Source organism: Procambarus clarkii, chromosome 35, assembly GCF_040958095.1.
Source record: "Procambarus clarkii isolate CNS0578487 chromosome 35, FALCON_Pclarkii_2.0, whole genome shotgun sequence".
NCBI classification, from domain to species: domain Eukaryota; kingdom Metazoa; phylum Arthropoda; class Malacostraca; order Decapoda; family Cambaridae; genus Procambarus; species Procambarus clarkii.
Window position 1 is genome coordinate 36,930,656 of NC_091184.1, and position 15,577 is coordinate 36,946,232.

Here is a 15,577-nt window from a genome sequence, read left to right on the forward strand (position 1 = left end):
TAAATTGGATACGTTTAGATTTAGGAGAGACTTGGGTAAATACTGGTTCGGTCACAGGGTTGTTGATTTTTTGTAACGTGGTGGAGGTGGGGTCCCTCGATTGTTTCAAACGTGGGCTGGACATGTATATGAGTGGAATTGGGTGGTTCTTATGTTCTCATGAGAATATTTTTGTCAAACTGTTGAAACATTCTTTCAGGCACTATAACACACTGAGGCACGGCATAGTCAACTGTGGATCTGATATATACAAGAAACATAATTGTTGTAAGTTTGATATTGCTTGGTCTATGGCTGGCGGGGAATATTTATGCTTTAGAGGAAATTATAGTCTATTTCGTGTACATCTTTTTCGTAATTGGTTGATTTGTTCAGACATTCCGAGCCTAAAAACTATAGTTTTTATTTGTTAACGATTTTGCGCACAATACTTTCATATTATTTACAACATCTTAATGTATTTTAATGGTTAGGTAAGTTTGTTTTAACATTTGTTTTAAACCTGCCCCATAGCATGGAGGAAGTGTTGTATAGTCTGCCAGGCGGGTGGCGTCCCTCACATTTATTTCTCTCAACGATATCCCTATTAAAGTATATATTGTAATTTATTATTAATAAAAATAATACATTGTATTTTTATATAAAAAAATACATATTTTCATTATAATAATTGATGTGGTAGAGAAATTGAATAAGCTAACATTTGGAGGTGGTGGAGGCTGGTGTGTGACGCCGCCATCACTAGTGGGGCTGCCAGGGACGCTCTCAGCTACTGTCTTGTGTGCCCTCTCGTTTACGTCTTGAACGCCGCTTCTTAACGCCCTCCTTAGTACAGGTAAGATAGGTCTTGGAGTACTACTGGAGCGGGTGATGGATAATTGAGGCGCAAGGAGGTGTACTTGCTGGTACGAGACTAGTGTGTGGGGAGCCAGTTATTTAATTCTTGATATGTGTTGGCCGGCGTGGCGTGATGGGTGATGTGTACACCCGGGATGGTCGAGGTGTGTGGCACCACACGTGGCTCGATGCCATACCCCAGGCAGGTGTGTGGGGCATGGCAGAGGTATTGATCCTGTGGTGATGCCAGTGTTGTCGGGCAGCGAATGGTCTGCGCAGCGTGGAGGCGCGCAGCCTGGATCATGGCGCCCTGCTCCTCCTCCCAGTAATGTGCAGCGGGGGCACCCTCCCCCACAGTGATGTGCAGCGGGGTGACCCTCCCCCACAGTGATGTGCAGCGGGGGGACCCTCCCCCACAGTGATCTGCAGCGGGGGGACCCTCCCCCACAGTGCTGTGCAGCGGGGGACCCTCCCCCACAGTGATGTGCAGCGGGGTGACCCTCCCCCACAGTGATGTGCAGCGGGGGGACCCTCCCCCACAGTGATCGGCAGCGGGGGGACCCTCCCCCACAGTGATGTGCAGCGGGGGACCCTCCCCCACAGTGATGTGCAGCGGGGTGACCCTCCCCCACAGTGATGTGCAGCGGGGGGACCCTCCCCCACAGTGCTGTGCAGCGGGGGGACCCTCCCCCACAGTGATGTGCAGCGGGGTGACCCTCCCCCACAGTGATGTGCAGCGGGGTGACCCTCCCCCACAGTGATGTGCAGCGGGGGACCCTCCCCCACAGTGATGTGCAGCGGGGTGACCCTCCCCCACAGTGATGTGCAGCGGGGTGACCCTCCCCCACAGTGATGTGCAGCGGGGGGACCCTCCCCCACAGTGATCTGCAGCGGGGGGACCCTCCCCCACAGTGATGTGCAGCGGGGGACCCTCCCCCACAGTGATGTGCAGCGGGGTGACCCTCCCCCACAGTGATGTGCAGCGGGGGGACCCTCCCCCACAGTGATGTGCAGCGGGGGGACCCTCCCCCACAGTGATGTGCAGCGGGGTGACCCTCCCCCACAGTGATCTGCAGCGGGGGGATCCTCCCCCACAGTGATGTGCTGCAGGGGGACCCTCCCCCACAGTGATGTGCTGCAGGGGGACCCTCCCCCACAGTGATGTGCTGCGGGGGGACCCTCCCCCACAGTGATCTGCAGCGGGGGACCCTCCCCCTCAGTGATCTGCAGCGGGGGACCCTCCCCCACAGTGATGTGCAGCGGGGGAACCCTCCCCCACAGTGATGTGCTGCAGGGGGACCCTCCCCCACAGTGATCTGCAGCGGGGGGACCCTCCCCCACAGTGATCTGCAGCGGGGGACCCTCCCCCACAGTGATCTGCAGTGGGGGACCCTCCCCCACAGTGATCTGCTGGGGGGAGGCATCCTTCTCCCAGAGCGATATGCTTCATTATCCCTTTTCTTGACCTAAGGAATAAAATTCAGACCAGTGCGGCACTAGACTTTATTTCTTTGACAGGTACTCGTCTAATTGTGCTTGGAGGGGGGTGTTGAGCTCTTGCTCTTTGGTCCTGCCTCTCAACTGTCAATTTACTGGTGTACAGATTTCTAAGCCTGCTGGGCTCTATCATATCTACATTTAAAACTGTGTATGGAGTCAGCCTCCACCACATCACTGCCTAATGCATTCCACCTGTTAACTACTGACACTGAAAAAGTTCTTTTTAACTTCCTTGTGGCTCATTTGGGTACTCATGAACAAATCCACAAGGGCCATGACGAGGATTCGAACCCGCATCCGGGAGCATCCCAGACACTGCCTTAATCGACCGAGCTACTCAGTTGGGTACTCAGTTTCCACCCGAGTCCCCTTGTTTGCATACCACCCGTGTTAGTTTATCCTTGGCTACCCTGTCAAATTCCTCAGAATTTTGTAGGTAGTGATCATGTCTCCCCTTACTCTTGTCTTCCATTGTCGTGTGGTGCATTTCAGCCTTTCCTCATAACCCATGCCTCTTAGTTATAGGACTAGTCTAGTGGCATACCTCTGAACGTTTTTCAGCTTCGTCTTGTGCTTTACAAGGTACGGGCTCCATGCTGGGGCTGTATACACCAGGATTGGTCTTTACATATGTGGTATACAAGGTTCTGAATTGATTCCTTGCACAGGGTCCCGAATGCAATTCTGATGTTACCAGGCCTTTTATATGCCACATATTATTATGTGGGGTTCAGGAGATAAGTTTGGTGTGTTATCAACTCCTAGATCTTTCTCTGTCCATTTCATGAAATACTTCATCTTCCATTTGGTATCCTATGTCTGGCCTGTTTCCATCGCCTAGTTTCATTACCTTATATTTACTCGAGTTGAATTTTGGTAGCCATTTGTTGGACCATTTATTGTTTGTCTAGGTCATCTTGTAGCCTATTATTTTCCTAAAAAAAAAGAAATTATCTTCCTAAATAAAAGAAATTAATGGTTCAGGACTGACCAAGTCACTTTCATTTCATGTGTTGGGTTATTTTTGAGCCACATTACGATCAATTTCTGCATAGTACTGGACAGTTTCCTTGCCAAGTTTCAAAATTAACAATTTTAAATGCTGAAATTACCTTACTGATGCAGTTTGGAGTTTAAGGATTTGGCCGGCTGCTGGCAAATCCTTGGCAGGTATTTTATTCTTGGGTATTGAAAATATATTTAATATTGAAACTTAAGTATTAAATGTAAGGGGTCATCTTTTCCAAGGACTTTAGGATTGCTCCGAGGCTGACATAGTACAGCATATTCATTTATACATGTTCATTTACCCCTTTTTAAAAGAACAGAGTTTGTCGGGAAATTACTGTATATGTGAATTTATAAATTTATTTTGTGCTTTTAATACAGCAGTACTAAAACTACCTTTCGTTGATTTTGGGGATCAGTGTCCCACGTCCCAGTCTTTGACCAGGCCTCCTGGTTGTTGGACTGGTCAGCCAGGCTGTTGGATGCCACTGCTAGCAGGTTTAAATATGTAATCACAGCCTGGTTGCTCAGGTACGATCAACCTAAATTCACTGAAGTGAGTGAATTCACTCATTTATTCAATGAATTAACTAAAGTGAATAAAGTATATTGTATTTCTATTAAAGAAGAAAGAGCCCATAATTAAAATTTTACCATTTTTCTGGTACTGTATGGTTATTGGAATGTGTTGAAGGAAATTTCATGTTAACTACAGTACTGTATTGTTTCTTCCAGGATGCCAGAGCGTTACTTCACTGATTCTAGTTTTGGTGCAGGATCTAGAAGAGAAAGGTATGGAATTAACAAGACTCCAAATTTTGTCTTTGTACTTCTTACCCTCTTAAATAATTAATAATAATTCATTGTTGGGACAGGCAGCTAGTTTATACATAGTGCATGTTAGGCTTATTTTGAGCCTTCCCCTCCCCCCAGGTCAAATTGCTGACCCCCCCCCCCCAGCATGCAACCCCACAACATGCTGGCTAACTTATGGGTACCTATTTACTGTTAGGTGGACAAAAGCATTAGGTGATAGGAAATGTGCCCAACTATTGTCCAGTCCAGGATTCAAATTGGTAATTCTAGATTGTGAATACAGGAGGAACAAGACTGTATTATTGGTACCCTATACGAGCATCCCTAAATGAAGCCATCATAATTGGTGCCACTCTGGCTGTGTGCAAAAATATTGAAATTATAAGTACCTTTTTTGGAAGAAGTATTTTTGTGTGCAAAAGGTAAGGAAAATTAAAAAAAAAAAAAAAAAAAAAAAAAAATCCTCGCTTGCACCTAAAGAGGAAGCTTGATGAGGGGGACCATTGCACTATGAAACACCAACAGGAAATGTCAAATTGTAATTTGATGATGAGTGTAATTGGAAGACAACTGGTACATAACTTCATCACATTATAAGCATTTAAAAACTATAGAATTTTCATGGGTGTAAGAGTAGGGTTAATACTTGTTACATCCATATAGATGTAGTATTACCATGTTTATAGAATTTTCATGGGTGTAAGAGTAGGGTTAATACTTGTTACATCCATATAGATGTAGTATTACCATGTTTACACTTGTATGGAAAATTGAGCAATGACTAAAATTGGCAAGTAATAACTACATTGGTCCAGGGATTTAACATATGGCTATAACCACTTCCTAAAGGGTAAATATGCTTAATCTGGATCAAAAGACAGTTATTTTGTACTTGCTTTCCTGTGTTTCAAGCCTGGCCTCAGGCCAAGATTGGGGAGAAGAAAAACTCCCAAAACCCTTTCCAGGTATGTAATACAGTACCTTGCAACACACTAATATTCATCTACATTATAATTCAGTGTTAGGTTACCTGATTAAACTAGATTACTGTAAATATAACATTTGTGTTCAACCTTGTTTTGGCAAATCCCCAGTTGCATTGTACACTTTCCAGGCCTTCCCTTCACTGCTCTCTATATAGTTATACCTCTCTCAGCTGCCATTGGCAACTGAATCCTAGCTCAGACCAGTGTGGAACTCAGTTCCACATAATTTTGGTTATATAAAATCTAGAATAGGGACTAAGTATATAAAAAGAAGACATTTAAGTGACTTTATTTTTACAGATCAGGAAGCATGCAGCGATCAAGGGAGACTATTGATTATGGCCATGGTAGCAGTTATAGTGCACCAAGATACAGAAGTGTTGGAGGTTATGGAGGGGGAGGAAGTACCAACAGCACCATGGGCAGTTATGGATTGGGTGCCACTGCTTCAAGTTATGGTAGTACTTCAGCTTATGGAAGCACAAGCTATGGTAGCTCTTCTGGTTATGGGGGATCATCTGCTTATGATGGTGGAGCCAGTTATGGTGGTGGTGCATCTTATGGTGATACTGCCACTTATGGAGGTTCATCCTATAGCCATGCTGGTTATGGCAGGTAATTTTTTTAATTAATAATTTTGAATTGGACTTTAAATTGGAATTACTGTGTAAAAACTAGTGATATAGGAGGTAATTCTCTGAAATGTAGATGCAGTACAAGGCTTTTGAGTAATTGTTTTTATCAATCTTCTGCTTATTTTCTTTCCTTTTTTTCTCATTAGTTATTTATTCTCTGCACTATCTCACCCTTTTCTCATGTCATTTGTCATAATATTTTCAGTAGGCAGGTGGTTAGCCCCTGGGAGACAGGTATGGCTCCAGCTGTTGCTGCAGGAAATCAAGCTGGATTCTTGCCTACGCCCAGGGGATCTGGTGGGCTGATGGATAGTGGTCGTTCTTCAGATATTGTTGGAGCGGTTAACCAGCTTACTCATATGGGGAGTACTGAATCTAAGCTTGCATTGAATATCTTGAATGCTGTCCTTTCCTCGGTAAGTTGATTATTATTTTTTTAACCACTTTGTCATGCTTGTATCTTTATCTCCAGTAGGTATATCTTGTTGATTTGTAAGTTAATCTTGCTTTCTTATTCTGGTAATTTGTATTAAAACCCTTCATATTGACTTGAAACATGTAAAAAAAATTATGGCTACATCTTTAATTAATCTTTGATGTAGCCCTGTGTCTACAGGACTAAATCAAAGTCCATATAAGACTTGTCTAAGTCAGATAAACTTGTCTGAAATTGCTGATATTTGACCCGTACAAGACAACGATAACACTAAAACAAAAAAAATTATTTACAGGTCTGGCTCATAGATTAATTAAATAGGCAGCCATAATTTTTTTCATTGTTACAAATCAATACAAAGGCTTTTAAAATTATATTGTAGGCACATGATAAAACTTAAGTTACTTTTATCATAGTGTTACTTTATTGCAACAATATTTTTATCAAGAGGACAATGCTTAATGCTTGTGGCAGTCAACAAGTGAGATGATTTGGAAGGAGGTTGACGCTGCCCAAATAAATTTAAAAAGCAAATGAAACCGATTGTACATTTAGAGATTTAAAAATGTCTGTTCAAAAAATATAGGCAACAGCACATAATGTGCCAGACATTACCTGTACATGATAGGTGAGCACTCTTAACCCAGTCACTGCCATCTTATTTCTGACAATAAATCTTATTCATTTACCCTCAACCACCACCCATCAACACCACAATCACCATCCACAATCCCTACCACATTCAAGGTTTTAAAAATAGTGTTTAACCAATTCATGTCATATAGTAAGACCTCAAAATGCCCAGTCCTGCCCTACCCTGCCATTTGAATTTTACACAGGAGCTAGGCAAATTTTTACCAACTTTGGGATGCACATAAACTTTTATACGAAAGTGGAGTTTTGTCTAAAAAAAAAAGGTCTAGGCAGTCCTTTCCATCTTTTCCATGACTGTTCCAAACCTGTCCCTAGTAAATATTGTAAATGTTAACATAAGGGTCCTTCTAAAATTTCACTGAGGAGGTTTTGCCAAGGGAAGGGAACTATCATGAGAAAGTGTCAAGCCAAGGGATCAGGGTGAAATCCTTAAAAAGGATTTGGAATGAAACAGGAGTGGGAAGGGGGGGGGGGGATGCCCAACAACTTGGATGGTTGGGGATTGAATGCCAGCAAACAGTGGCACCACTGACAACTTGGTGGCCGGCCGCGGAACCACATAGGCTTCTCCATTGTGTAGGTACCACCTGGGGCCGGATCGTAAATGAATAGATGAAATAAACAAATGATTGAGGTCCGATAACAAGGTCGGGGGGTGTACAAGAGATAAAGAAAAACCCAAAATATTTTTTCATTTTTGTGAAATCAAAAGTAAAAACCACTGTCGGTATTGAACCTATTTGTACAAGTGAAGGTTCATACATAGATGACAAAGAAATTGGTGAAATCCTAAAAAAGATGTACAAGGACATGTTTAGCACCCCAATAAACAGCACAAAAGTGGGCAACTTCTTTATGCTTGATATCCAAACTCCTGAAAATATAACTAATATCAACACGAGCAGGGCAGATTTTGAGAGGAATTTACAACATGCCAATGCAATCAGCCCTGGGTTTTGACTCTAGGAATTCAATATTTATAAAGAAAAGCAAAGTGCCAGTAGTGCAGGCACTCGGTATAGTGCGGTGGAAGAGCTTGGACATGGGGTAGATACTAGATGCACTTAAATCTGCAGACATAGCTCCTTTACACAAGGGAGGGAGCAAAAAATTGGCAAAGAATTATAGACAAGTTGCACTAACATCTCGCATAATAAAAGTATTTGAGTATGTGATCAGGAGTCGGGTCACCAGTTTCATGGAGACCAATGATCACTACAACCCTGGCCAACATGGATTTAGAGCAGGAAGATCATGCCCCTCGCAGCTACTTGACCACTACTTGAGGTGAATACTACGACAAAATCACTGAGGCACTAGAAGAAAACCAAAATGCATGTAGTAGTCACTATTACTACCGCTACCACCACCACTACCGCCGTTGCCACCACCACCACCACCATCCGCTGCCACTACTGCTACCACCACCGCTGCCACCACAACCACCAGCAGCATGATGTTGCTTTGGGCCACCAATACGTGGCAGATGACTCATTTTATACCTTTAGTGATGTGGAGTCTAATATTAGTTTAACTAATCCTACAGTAGTGTGTGGTGTTACCAGGCGTAGTTAAGCTGTTCGTGTCAGCTGTTTGCCAAGCAAATGCTATAGCATGGAGAAAAAGAAGCATGAATGCGCTCTCAACTTACTTAACCCTCTGTTCGTGCCCATAGTGGGCATAGATGATACAATTACTAACAAAGTTTAGCAGAGACATTTCTCTGAGGCATTCAGATCCCAATAGCTTTTAGGGAGGCCTTACAATTACACAAAATAGAAAATTTACTACTGAAAATTTAATTTTGTAAATATATATTTACAAAGTATAAATTTAAAAGTGTGCAAGAGCCCAGTATGAGTGCATTGTAAGACCACACAAAGGAGGCCACAAATGTAAATTGGTGTTAACATGGTACCAAGCATGTGATGTGCCCTTTTAGTTATGGGAAGGATTTCAGTTTCAAACTTTCAGAACTTTTAATGTCCAATAATGGGGCAAAAACCTGTACATGTTGAGTGAGTGCATGTATATATTGATGAAAAATCTGAATACATATTATATTTGCTGCAAAAGAAATCATTTGTGTGCATAATTGTGACACTGAATATGCGAGCGTGTATTGATTTTCTGCAAGATTTATTATAATAAAACAGTGACAATGTATTGAACAAATGTCAATGAAAAAAATTGATAAAATACATTCTGACATCGTAAATAATGCCACGAGGATAAATCGGTTACAACCTCGGCTGATTGAATGCTGTGTTTGACGCCACTGGGACGTGCACCGAGTGAACAAGTTTGATGACGTTACGGCGAGATTTCTTGGCTCATTCAATGTCAATGGTAAGTAATAAATTGTTTTTCCTGTAATCGGGGAACACATTTTAACATTTTTAGAAGGAAATTATTTTTTTTCTTGCGTACAGCAGTATTGTCAGCTATTAATAACTGCGCTGCCCAGGGGTTAACCTTGGACAACGGCTATAGAGAAATGGTCATACCCGCCTATGCACAAAAAATTAAATTCCAAAATACTTTTCATTATAGAATTAATTTTTATGCAAAATGTAAGAATAAACACAAAAATAAGTAAATATTTTATTCCACTGAGTGGAGGGGGAATACAAGGCCGCGCCTGACACTTCTCAATACCAGGTGCTTGACTTAGCCGACATTTCCTGTTTTATTCTCGGATATTTCGCTGATTTTTTCTTCGTTTTTCTTTATTTACATCCACACTTGTTTTACATCTGCTTTATTTACATTCATCACTTGTTTTTCTTTATTTACATCCACAGAGCTATTATATCCATATTTACAATATACATGTAATACTCAGACAGCAGTTGTTTAAATCGTTGTATGATGATGACCGCTGAACCTAATGGATCAACCTAATGATTACAGCTTCCTAGAGAATAGGAGAGATTCTGAACTTGGAAAGTATAGCATGGCCTCCTTGCAGTGTTCATTGTGGTCCTCAGGTTCCTCAAAAACTATCCCTAGATATCTTATCAGAGTACTTTAAGGTCTTTTCACATGATTTATAGGTGTATGTGGGGGCCTTCTATTTTGTATTCCACATGCCATAACATGACATTTTATTCATGTTAAGGGTGCATTCCAGACTTTATTCTTAAGAGTGTGAAATTGAAAGTAGATAGTTTTCACATTTTCATGTCATAAATACACAAAATTAAAAACTTCTGACAAAGGTTTAGCAATAACCTTAAAATTAATACAAATAGTAAAAAAAATTAGCTTATTTGACAATGATCTTCAAATTGGGTTATTTCTGAGAATTTGAATTTGATCCATAACTTGCACATTTATTACTAATGCTAAATTTATAATAATAAATTACATTTAAACTAAAAAATGCAAATACAATACATATCATATGTGAAATTCATGAGAATTGGTTTAGTTTTTTAAGCTGATTTTGCTTAATGTAGTTACGTTAGCTGACTTTTGAGTAAATGAAGTTCAAAGTTGGTGCCACTAATAGAAGAGGTAGATGTCAGGCCAATTCTCATCAAACTTTGTACATTTGTTAAATATGGTGGAGCTTCATTGTGGTGAAGCTTCAAACATATTGCTTTTCAAACAATAGACAAAAATCATGAAATATAAAAAATATCAATTCTGCACGGCACATTTACAGGTAGATATTTGGATTTGTATATCTTATTTCTTGGGGTAATACATTAGTAGTTATATTCATACACTAAAAAGTGTTCATGTGTAACTAATACATGCATACTGTAACCTGTAATGTATAGTGTATACACAGTAAGATATAATTAATATATTGCTGTGTGTTCACGGCTTTCCAATTGTATGCTTACTACAGAGCTGTATTAGACCATGGAAAATATTTTACGTGGTGGAATTTCCCTCCCGATAGGAGCATACGTCCACAGTAGTGTCTGGTCGGTGGCATTGTTTTGACAAGAGAATTATAGCTTTTAATACTTACCGGGTATTTATTTCAAATTGTATTTTCATTGCTTTCTTTTTGAATAATTTGATTTAACATTTGGAATAGTCAATAAAATTGATGAGAACAGTGACCTCCAGGACTCCAGAACAAATGAAGCACTCCAGGAGTGCTTCATTTGGGAGCGTAATCAAACTCCATTCACGACACTGAGGGCAACTGATGTTACCATGGCTGTAAAGCTCTAGGCCATGGAGTTGCCACTGAACATATTTTAAAATGAATACATACGCTTTAAGAAACTCATTTTTAATTATAGAAAAGTATAATGTATCGGAAATTGGAGAAAGGAAGAAAACTCGGAGGAGTGAGGAAGTTTTAGAATGAGAGAAAATGGGAGAGGAAGGAGAGAAGTAGAAAGGAGGAAAACAGAAGAGTGGAAACTGGTGCCATCATCCATTCAATAGTTAACTCCTAAGCTGCTCTGGGCTATTTGACCTTCAACACCCACAGGCACAAAAAAAAAAATATATTTACTCTTATAAAAGTGTTCATTTGTGTTCCCTGATCACAGAAAAATAATAACAAAATCGTAGGTGGCATATTTTGGCTGCAATAGGGTGGGGAAGTCTGGCCAAAAAAAAAAAAAAATAAAAAAAAATAAGAGGCGTTGACAGAGCAATCGTCGGTGGTGGTATGCTCCGCCCGAGCTGTCAGGCGGGAGTTGCCACAAAAATATTATTACCCAATTATTTCAATATCTGATTTTTTCTTAGTTTTTGTAGTAATATTTTTCAATGGTATCTTGTGTGATATATTTATATAATGTGTGAATCATCGCTTTACTCAAGAATTGTGATCATTTTATTGATTCAATTATGTTCATAAAACAATAAACAAATAGTTTTGCTGTTATGACACTATATACTCAGGTTACATAGGTCACAGGTGGCCCACACACAATTGATGCTCCCTCCCACACTGGTTCAAGGCCAGACCCTAAAATTCCTCCTTAAAGTATACTGTTTGTGATGTTATTACACTATATACACAAATTATATAAGTATCTACATGTTTTGTTCACCATAACTACTAAGCTGGTATAGTGCCCAAAGAGCATAGTGGCCACCTAAACACAGCTTGACAAGTCATGCAGATGATGCCACCTTCCTCACCAAAATGGCTTCTCCCAACACTCCTTTTGCTGTTATTGCACTATATATTATACGTTAAATATAAATATCTACATTTGTGTTCACCATAATGAACCACTAAGTTGGTATGCCTGAGTCAAAAGGCAACGAAGAGTGGTCGCCATACTAGCCAGCCACTGGCTGCCACTCCCTCCCTCCCTCACCTCACTCGCCAACATTCTCCTCCCACCACACTGTTTTTGCTTTTATTCACTATATGTAGATGCTATATATATGTATCTGCATGTTTTGTTCACCATAGCAACCCACTAAGCTAGTAGAGTAAGTGCAGACAGCAACAGGTGGCCACACAGATTTGTCAGACAGCGCTACAGCCCTCCCACCCTCAACATTACTACTCCCACAGCACAGCACAAATTATCACAACAATCCTGCTATTATCAGAATCATGGTAATTTTTATCAGTCAGGGGTCTTCTGTAATACTATCATCGCTAAATAATACATTACATGTATTTTTTACATTTTTAGGCGATGCTGTAGTTAAAAGCTGAACAGCAGTGCTGAGAGCTCATGCTGCGTGCACCAGCCTTGGTTGCTCACTCGGTACTGAGGCTTTCACACCGGGAATGTTGCCCACAATTTTTGTTTAAAATGGCAGCTGTTTACAAGAGCCCTGAGGAAGGTGATGGTGAACCCTGTGTAGCCGCGGGCCGTTTAACTCATGTGCGGTACTCCAAAGCATCATAAATGAAAAGGTGCACTTTTGCATCAGTTACTCAACGTGTCATTTGAAGTATTGCACAGTTTAAGGTTTAATTATAAGACAAGGCATGGCACTTGTCTTTACAACAATGTAATGTTATCAAGTAACAACTGTAAGGATGTAAATCGGTCAAGAATCCTTTTGTCGTATTTATAAGTATTACCATTCAATCATTTCACTTGATGTTCAAATGTTAACATTAATTCAGAATTGTCACCACAAAAAATTGAGAGCAACTACGGCTGACTGTCCCCTGAAAATCACACGGCACATGAGTTGGAAAACACCAAATATATCATCCTTTAAAGTTTACTCACCAAAGTCTGAGTATAAGATGGTTAGCAAGGAGGGGTGATGCGGCTGACAGTCCCCACCGGCTTGGGACAGGCCTGTGTAGACCTAGTGAGGGTTCGCTCTCCTTGTCTGTATCTATCTATAACTCGGCTCTCAATTCTGCATCTCAACTGTACAGTTCCACGGGTATTTAAGGGGGAACTGGGAGCTAAACTCTGCCTACCAGGAGATAGCCTCTGGCTATCTTCCTACCATACCTGGACAGCGGCTTGTTTGATGGACACAACACATCCACCCGTCTGCAATTATCAGCTTAGCAGAGAGCGAGGTCACCTGATGGAACTACTCAACCTGTGAACAATTAACACTTAAATAGGTGTGACTAATTTCTATGGTCGACAGCCTGGCACTGCCAGTATCTTGTGTGACTCGTGAGATATTAATAAAACCATTTATGGTGATGCAAAATGACTTGTCACTTTCACTCAGGTTGCTGCAGATTACATTTTTTTTATTATATATAAATTATGAAATACTTAAAATCATCTGATTTTCATATTTGTAGGAATGTGTTGCCAGAGCATAAAGTATCTTTAGAGCCATGTAGCTAAAAAAAAAAATCCTATTTTTCTTTCTTTATGGGCACATTGAACATGCCCTTAAATAATATTTGCAAAGTGTTGCTCCATACATTTTGGATCAGGTCTTTTTGAAGGGCACGAGTCATGTAAGTTTATCTACCCTAGTAGCTTGGCATCAGCAGCAAATGTGTTAATATGTGCACATTTGTTTTATTTTTATTTGTTGAAAACTAAGTGAACAATGTTGAGAAATATAAGGTATGTTGAAGTTCATAAGAATTCCTTTATTCAACACTCGTGCAAATTCAATTGTCAAATCGCATCTTGATTTGCATTTATACTGGAGGAATATAATTTGCAGATATTTTGACACCAAAGTTATAGTAATACTATAACTTTAAAACTGAGGAAACATTGTGTAAATATTGTAGTGTTGCTGAGGAGGATCTCGAGAGGCTTGGAACACTGTCAGGAACGTACTGATGGGTCGGGATGTTAGTGTTAATAAATTTAACTAAGTTTAGATTGGGGGCAAGGCACAATCAACAATTGGTTTGGGAATAAATGATCAGGTAACGTAATAGTTGTAGGATCATTGGATTTGTTTGTAGTATAGGTTATAAATGTATGTGAAAGATTTTCGTTGCAGTTTTCTCATACGTTAAATAATTGCTCAAACTGTACTTTTGACACTGCCCTGTTTGTATCGAGATATGCTGGCCTGGGGATACCCTTGATTGCCCTTGTGTGATAATATGTTTTGCGTCTTTGAATTTGGGAGAGAGCATTATATCGACAATGAGAAATGTTAATGTAAGTGTGTTGAATGTGTTTGAGAGAGAGAGAGAGAGAGAGAGAGAGAGAGAGGTATTCTGCAAGCCTTGGTACTGTTTACTAGGGAAACTTTACAGGGTAGCCTATATTTTTTTCTTCTGTATTTGCATATGACACCAGGGATCCGGTGGTGATGGGCGTTCCAATATGGATATTGGACCTCCTGCCCACAAGATGAGGCGTATAGAGTGGGTAAGTAGATAAAGCACATTTTTCTAATTTGTTTTTATATTGAGAATTTTTTTTTAGAACAATAACGTGTTCTTGGTTTGTGAGAAACCTTAAATTTAAAATTTAAGTTTATGTGCATGTTTTGTAGTGGTAAGTACTAACTTGCAGACATGTAAGTACTGTAATGTTTTTGTGCTATAATATTTATTTGAAAAGTTGAATTGCCACATTATGCAACATAGCTTAATTATGTACATATTGAATAAAGAATTAACATAATTGGATAATTATTGTTGTAAAATGTTTGGCGCGGTATAAAAGTGAGAGCTGTAGAGGTGTGGTGATTGTTGTTATGGTAGTGAAGCATAGTTAGAGGTGCAGTGTGAAGGAAGGCAAATGGAAGAATTTTTCTTGTAATAGTGTGAGTGGAGAATGGTAAGGGAAATGTGTGCCAATAGTTGGTCACAGTGGATGCTGTATTTCCAAGAGAATGACTTGAAGACTGTTATTGGAAGTATTTGGTGATTAATGGGCAAAAGAATAAAATTTACAATGTTCAGATCTATAATTTGCTAATAAAAATTATTTAGGAAAAAAAAGTTGAGCAAAGTTTAAACATACAAGATCCCAGTAAATGGATTTTCTTGAATAGGTATTGCCTGAAAAAAATAACCATTTTAATTTTTCTCAATGTTTGGCGTCTGCGATATCTAGAGAAGACTTTCACGTATTTGCTTGAAGCCTTATGGTTCATGGTGCAAGGAGGATATGTATAGTTATTTGGCCTGGTACCCCCCCCTTCCCTCTCACATGTCATATAATAGTTTAAATTGTTGTGAGGAGAGTGATTGACTTACAGCAGAACTTTGATAATTTATTCAAATAGATGCTGTGTAGTTTTACACATGCTCTGAAGCCATCAGCTTCATTTGTAGATGACGATAGCCCTTGGACCTTTGG

The 15,577-nt window shown here is 40.2% G+C and overlaps 1 protein-coding gene across 2 annotated transcripts in view; it reads left to right on the forward strand.

Moving 5' to 3' along the window:
- Positions 1–698: 698 nt before the first annotated feature.
- The window catches only part of LOC123768419 (zinc finger protein on ecdysone puffs), a 40,681-nt gene continuing 25,802 nt past the window's right edge, over positions 699–15,577 (forward strand). Inside the window, exons 1-5 of one of the 2 annotated variants that reach the window (XM_045758922.2) lie at positions 699–835; positions 4,081–4,137; positions 5,448–5,762; positions 5,988–6,198; positions 14,567–14,638. In XM_045758922.2, coding sequence (XP_045614878.1) covers positions 4,082–4,137; positions 5,448–5,762; positions 5,988–6,198; positions 14,567–14,638 — 654 coding nt within the window. In that variant the 5' untranslated portion in view covers positions 699–835; position 4,081. The remainder of the gene's footprint in view (positions 836–4,080; positions 4,138–5,447; positions 5,763–5,987; positions 6,199–14,566; positions 14,639–15,577) is intronic. The other variant, XM_045758923.2, reaches the window with a different exon arrangement.